General features: G+C 43.3%; 1 protein-coding gene across 5 annotated transcripts in view; it reads left to right on the top strand.

Annotated features, from left to right (window-relative positions):
- Positions 1-3,862, top strand: part of tcf12 (transcription factor 12) — a 127,977-nt gene extending 124,115 nt beyond the window's left edge. For all 5 annotated transcript variants that reach the window (XM_012819464.3, XM_031586819.2, XM_031586817.2 and 2 more), the window contains 2 exons: positions 279-413; positions 634-3,862. In XM_012819464.3, the coding sequence (XP_012674918.2) occupies positions 279-412 (134 nt within the window). In that variant the 3' untranslated portion in view covers position 413; positions 634-3,862. The remainder of the gene's footprint in view (positions 1-278; positions 414-633) is intronic.
- Positions 3,863-7,500: the final 3,638 nt, after the last annotated feature.

The raw sequence follows: 7,500 nt of genomic DNA, 5'->3' as shown, positions 1-7,500 counted from the left end.
TGAACTCTCAGCTAAATGAATGGTTGAAGATGAAGTTGAGGAAAGAAAGAGAGAGAGAGAGAGAAAGAGAGATAGAGAGAGAAAGAGAGAGAGGTGAGAGTTGTGTTACAGTAGAGTACAGGTGTGTGTTTGTGTGCACCTTACTCTACCCGTTGAGTTCCAGGAACATGCCTAGCATTTATTCATTTGTTAATCAAAGTCTTTGTGCTCTTAAGTGCTCTAAAGGCTAAAATCTGTTTGTTTGTTTGTTTGTTTGTTTGTTTGTTTGTTTGCCCCAGAGCGGAACCTGAACCCCAAGGCAGCCTGCCTTAAGCGGCGGGAGGAGGAGAAGGTGTCTGGGATGTCAGGAGACCCCCAGCAGGCTGGACATCCTGGCCTCAGTGACGCATCCAACCCTATGGGCCACCTCTGAGGTACACACACACATTCAAATGTACACACACACACACACACACACACACACACACACACACACACACACACACACACACGGGGCCCACCCTGACACCAGATGAGATTTATGAAAGAACCTGGCAGCGAGGTGTAGGCCAGACAGAAACACACCCATCTTAGCAGGAGTCCTGATTGCAGTGCGGATTGTAACCCTCCTCTCTTATCTCTGCTCTCTTCCAGATGGAAGCGGCCCGGATCAAGTGTGTAAGATAGCATTGGTGACCTTGCTTCCCTCTGGTGGACAGGACTCACAGTGTGTGACACAAATTCGAAGAGACACACCACTTGAAGCGAGATTAAATAAAAACAGAATAAAAGAACGAAACTCGTCCCGATACGGAGGAGAGGACTAAACTGGCCTGTGTCCTGGATCCCCTGACAGCGATCGGCAGATTTCAGCCCTTCGGAAGAAAACGATTTTTTTTTTTTTTTTTTTAAAGACTCTTTGACATCAGAAAGCCCTAAACTTCAGCACATGCCAGTGTCTGTGTGCAGTGTGTCGCATCTGACCAATCAGAGACTGTCGCCATCGTTGAACCCCGCCCTCCCCCACCCCCCTTCGGGAAGCAGCCTTGTGCCTAAACTGAATTTGACGAATGCATTGTAACAGCAATTGTTTTTGTTGGTTTGTTTTTTTGTTTTCGTTTTGTTTTTTGTCTTTTTTTTCTATTTATTATGTTACTGAGCTATAATGTCTATGTTTAAAGGGAAAGGTATGACATTGCTTTGAATGGCCGATGACGTTTCAGTTGATCTACAGTTTGCCAGGGACCGAACAAAATTAGCGAAGTTAGCAATGTTTAGCACTCTCGCCTCTTTTGTCTGAGCTGAGTACAGTGAAGCCATGCACATCATGAGATTAATATATATTTTAGCCCGTTCAGATCAAATAATTTATTTTCTCAGAAAGAATTGGCAACAGCAGATGCTCTAATATTCTCAACTGAAGATAAACAAAAAATTAGTTTGATTTTTTTTTTTCTAAATAATATATTATTTATATTTATGTTGTACGGAAGTGTCAAACCAAAACTACCTATGTACATGTTTCAGCTCAGACTATATCCAACAGGTGGCGCTAGAGAGGATGGGAGGAGTGCTCACCAACACAGGAAAGGTCAAAGGTGAAAAATCAGAAAGCGCCTGGTTTCTGCATCATAGGAGAAAAATGGCAAACTCTAGTTTTCCTGAAAGGTCAAGCATAGGCCATAAGACAAGACGTGTTCTCCACCGCAGGCCGTTCACACGCAGAGAGAGAGAGCAGAAGCGTTAAACAGCACCAGAGAGCAGCTGACTTGGGCCGAATCTGGGCCACAACTGGCCCAAATCAGGACCAGATCCGTGCTGACTTGTCTGCTGTCTGGGTCATGCTGTAGCCCTAGCATTCCCTGCCCAGTCTCTTTAGTGTCTTACGAAGCAGAAGAGGCCATTGCTCTGCCGTAGAGTGTGAAACAACTTTTCACCCTGCAGATTGTTTGCTTCGCTACCATGGTTTCTGATTGGCTGAAGAGTTCTGGAGGCGTGGCTTGCCATGGTAGACTCACAGACCTCTTCAGCTGAAATTATGGCAACCATGCGGATTGTTTTGAGAGGCAGTAGAATAACAGCCAAAAACATAAAATAAAAAAAAAATTTAAAAAAAACAAACGAAGACCACATCATCACCTGGCCTGAGTTAAAGTTTTGCATATATTTCCTTTCTGTCTAATAATAAAATACAATTAACAATTACAAAAAAAAATCATACAAAAAAATCATTACCCAAAATAACCGCATCATATGTTTCTTTGTAATTGTATAGCAAGCGTTTCTTTAGGCTTCAAAGTAAAGCATTTTTACAGAGTGTAATTTAGCCAAGGGAGGGGTTCTAAGTAATTTAGAATGCCTCCTTAGCCCCACCCCCAGCAGCAGAAATGCCTGATGGGAAATGTATGCGTTGTAGTCAGAGGAATTGACTGAGGGGAGTTTGCAGAGGCCTCCCCTTGTGAACAGTAGCCCCATCAGACATCCTTATCCTCAGTGTCTCATCCTCATCTTCATCACTCTCACCTCCAGTGTGGGGAGCAACAGGCTCCTCTCCCATCATTTTTTACCTTGTGTGAGTGTGTGTGTGTGTGTGTGTGTCTGTGTGTGTGCTGTACATTCTCTCGCTTTGGATTCTCTATCTCTGTCTGAAGTCAAACTGTATCCGCTTCCTCCTCCTCCTCCTCCTCCTCGCTTCCTGTCCTCTGATTATCGTCCATCTGTTTGACAAGGCCCTCACATCTTCACTAGGTTCTCTCATAGAACACAGACTGGAACCGCACAACCACAGTTACCATAGAGATTAGAACCACATGACCACAGTTACCATAGAGATTAGAACCACATGAGCACAGTCAGTGGATCCCTCCTAGCTCAGAGAACCGGCAACAGAACCGCAGGAACAGACCTACTGGTTATCTTCTGCAGCAGACTGCAACCAGACACAAAAATCACATGACCACTCTTCAGAGCTAAGAGAGTTCTGCTTTTACACAGCAATCAATAATCACAATAATCAATCTGCATACCTTCACCTCCCCAGTCAAGATTTATTAAGTTATAGTTCAGTTGATGCTTCCCATCGTAGTTTGCGGCCTTGTTAAACTCTTCATTAGCGCTTGTATCGCCCCTCATCAACCCCACCCCCTCCCTCAGCCAATAGTCAGACTGTCAGAAGTTGTGTCATTGCTTTGTCCATTTTAAATTTGTTTATTTTATTCAATTTTCTGCCGTTTGTTTGTTTGTTTGTTTGTTTGCTCATCTGTTGGCTAATGTTAGACTTTACTGTATTCCCAGATACTTTCCCTCGTAAGATATATGACAGAAAAAGTATAAAAAAGAAAAAAAAAACATTTGGCTTATTTTTCACTGTAGTTAGTCTTTTATACTATAATATTGTAAGAACATTTCTTGAATTCTAAATATTACTCTTTCTAGATTTTTGAAATCAAAAGTTTTGAGTAAAAAGTTTCTTACTTTATTTTACTATATTAGATAGTAAAAAAAAAAAAAAAAAACAATGTACGGTTATTTACCATAACCTATCAATTACTATCAGACAAAAAAGGAGTAGCATCTTAAGAACACAGTAGGATTGTAGCTCTGTGTAGGTCAGAGGAAAGGTCATTCCGAGCTCGATGTTCTTAGAGGGTATTCCCAGCATCATGATCTCCACTGCAGTTAATGGTTGATGAGTGATTTGTACCAGTGGCAAAATTTAAGGTGTTGTTGTCAAATGCACATCTTTAAAAGACAAAGAAGAGACAAACGTAAAATAACCACGAACCAGCAGGAGAAGAAATTAGTTGAAATTTTCTGTCTCTGTAACAGAAAACACAATGTGTATATAACATTTATGTAGCAATAAATGTGCCATGTTTCTTAACTGGGACTGTACGTGTTTGTTTCCCTCCGCTAACAACACGCTTCATTTTTTGGTTCTACTCCATAACTTCAGTTTGTATACATGTCACGCAGTAATTTTTGTTTCTTGAGAAATGTCGAGTGATCGGTGGAGCTGCAGTACCATTCTGTGTTGAGTAGAACCAGCTATACACCCCCCAGTCCTACCACGCCATGGCTGCTTTGCAACCACCCCCCCCCCCCCCCCCCCCCCAGAACAGAAGACGAATCTACAGTGGATTTAGGCCAAATGAAGAACTCTGTGCAAGAGTGTGTTTTATATTATGTAACTCATTTTTGGAAGTATATCAGTGGACCATTGTAGTCTGTATGGAAAAGTACTATGGAACATATGTTTCTATTTTTAATAAAGTGTGATAGCAGCATTTACGCATGTGAGCCCATCTTTATCAAAGGACATCTATACAGTAACTGATGAAGCCATTGTGTATGTATTTTACGGTGGGCGCCTTTAAAACAGTAGTGTTTTAATCCAAACCAAATTAAAGATTGTGTTAGTTCCCAACATGAAGTTCTGCAACGAGCTCCAATACGCCAGCTGACGATGGATGGATGAATAACTAATTTAGTGTCTCCCCTGGAATCTCTTTATATATAATCTCTCTATATATAAAAGGCTTAAAGAAACATTGTTGGTCTTGGCAAAAATGGGTTACAATGTATCCGAGAGACCATCCCTCTCGTATTGCGGCGCATTCCCAGTATCTGCGCATATACTTCTGCACTGACATCATCACTGGCAAACCAATTAAACGACTAAACTTCTTTCCCAGGAGTTGAAGGCGCGAGAACATCTGCCCCGTGTTATTATTGCGAGCTTACTAGCACGAGAGGGAGTGTGAGGTGGGACAGTTCCTCATCTTATGACAGGTCAGATCCATGACGTCAGCGCAACTCCGGGGAAAGCTGCTGACTGCTCAGAGACCTGCGGCCACCCTGGGGGCCTCGCACGGGAAATCACGCATGTCAATCTAGCCGGTAAGACACCTCATGTGGATCGGGTATAACGACTACGTGTAGGGCTCTATCATCACTGAGAGCCATCATCTGGATATGATATCATGTCATATCATATGTGTCACCACCACCACAACCAGACCCCAACCACCCTGTTTAGTGTAGACGGGAGAAATTGACTTGTTTCCTGTGAGTGCGGGGGACCACCGTGCAGGACTGCCTACTTCCTGTGAGTCTGGCTGCTTGGGAGGTGCGGGACTGCGCGCCAAATCCATGGTGGCCTCACGACTTGGCGTTCGCGTCTGGAGCGGAATCAAGAACCGTGCTGCCATTTGAAGAAGCACAGACTCTGTGTCTGTGTGTGTCTGTGGGCTGTCTGTGTATTTGTGTCTCTTCGGTTGTTGCTCTTGGCCTTACCTCCTGACACTAGCTTTCCCTTAATCCTTATTTTCTTTTTTTTTTTACTAGTAATCCCTTTTCTTTTTTTCTTTTTTTTTACTTTTTTAGCACGAATAAGATAACAACTATTTAGTATGACGCTGAAGTAAGGAACTTCCGTTAACCATTACTGCTTGGTGGAAGTGTTGAGTGAAGGTGAGAAGGTTGTTGTAGTGGTACGCACCTCTATGGCATCGGAGTGGTGTCACTAAGATACACTTTATGCCAGAGCATCAGTAGGAGTAGATTGGTAGTGTGTATCTGTCTGGTTGTCTGATGACCTGTAAACCAAACTACAGCTAGACACTTCAAGTACAGGATCACAGCTCAAAACTATGATTTGAGTGCACACGTGTGTGTGTGTGTGTGTGTGTGTGTGTGCGAATATGGGGTATGTGTATGTGTGGGGTATGGGTTCATGGTCTGGGGTCTGTAACGCGCCTTGAGACCATTTGTTTGTTTTGGTGCTATATGAATAATCAAGAACCGTGCTGCCATTTGAAGAAGCACAGACTCTGTGTCTGTGTGTGTCTGTGGGCTGTCTGTGTATTTGTGTCTCTTCGGTTGTTGCTCTTTGTCGAATTCGCACTGTGAATCAGTCACAGTCTTCCACTGAATATACCCTCCACGTTGCTCCATGGTCTATGGGCTATCACAAATAGTATTACCTTTGGCTTTGTAGTATAGCAGATTCACATAACGGTAGGAAAACGTGTGATCATGGACGTGGGAGGTCAAATGAGCGAACTAGCCAGCAAACCCCATCTCGCAGGAGGAAACACTGAGCATGCTCCGTGGTCCAACAGAGGGCCCATTGTGTGCGGTGGTAACCAAACCCCGCGCCGGGACCTGGAGATTAAAGGCCCGAGGCGCTCCTTCTCTCCCACGGGCATTGAGAGGGAGACGCAGCCTACGGTGCCACGAGGGAGCGCAGCCGCCCCCTCTAGAGTCGTAACCGATGACCTCAAATGTGTTCTGCTTTCAATGTGGGCCGCGTGCGCCGCGGTGCGTGTGGAGAGCAGAGCCGCAGGATGCGTTCGTCACAGGGCTGCTGTTCTGCACAAGCCTCTCTCGGGCCTATGGCCCATTAAACTGAGCTGGGGAGATTTAAATGTACCAGGAACCAAGAAGCCTATTGCCGATTTAAAATAGAAATAGAATTTGAGTAGATTTATTTTCTCCTTAATCTGTCGTCGTATAGTGGTCAAATCCATAGTCATCACTAAATCCATGCAGAAATCTATTACCCGGTCTGTTCAGAATAAGTCGATATCCAGTTCCCTGCGCCACTTTGTTATTGAAATGGTCAGAGTCAAAGTGGCTCTGGGAAAGTTAGAGGAGTCGGGAACACGTATCTCCCCTGTTTTTCAAAGAAGTGATTACTCACAAATTGGTTTGATTGAAAAATTGATCCAAAGTTGCTAATTCCACGTGCACTAATATACAGCGTCGGTGTGTCACTGGAGACAGAGTGACTGTCTAAACAGTAATATCCTACCAATGCACTGTCTTGGTGTCAACACTGCCCAAGCACCTGTGTGCAGTTGATTTCATCGGATAATGACCATTATGGTTTGTTTCTGATGGGTTGTAAGCTTTTCCTCAACCACTCACATATAAAACCTCACCCTAGGATCACACAAAAAAGCAACCACAATTTACCTGTCAGGCTTAACTGTGGCAACTATAAATATTCCGTTTTTTAGCTTGTTCCAGATTACAATATTTACTAATTTGTTCCACTTGGCTCCCCAGTGTGATAACTTCATCTAAACGGGTAGGCCTGATGGTTATTCAGTAGGCCTAAGCCTAGTGTCTGGTCATATTCTATACTCTTTCACCCGAAGGAAACCTGAAAATTATAGGTTTATTATTTGAGTGTTTATTTTGTCATTGCACTTTTAAATTCATACAGTTCGGTAAGCCCTACGTGGTTTGGAAGTTGTATTGAGAGGAAAATACATTGATTTAGCCACGATCAACTATGGCCAGCAGATGGCGGCGTTGTTCTGATAGAATTTGCAAATAGGGCGTTGCTATGTGAATGACCCACCAATATTGCCTTGTACCCATGCCGCTGTAACGGTGGATACAGTAACATCTCAAAATAAAAATGAAACATTTTAGTTTTAAAATATATATTTCAATGGATCTGGAGTTCAATATTTTGTTGTTTTTTTGGTCTGCATGTATTTTAGGTCTACA

The sequence above is a fragment of the Clupea harengus genome, chromosome 20, assembly GCF_900700415.2.
Source record: "Clupea harengus chromosome 20, Ch_v2.0.2, whole genome shotgun sequence".
NCBI classification, from domain to species: domain Eukaryota; kingdom Metazoa; phylum Chordata; class Actinopteri; order Clupeiformes; family Clupeidae; genus Clupea; species Clupea harengus.
Note: the sequence above shows the minus strand (reverse complement) of the source record. Positions and strands in the feature narration are given on the sequence as shown.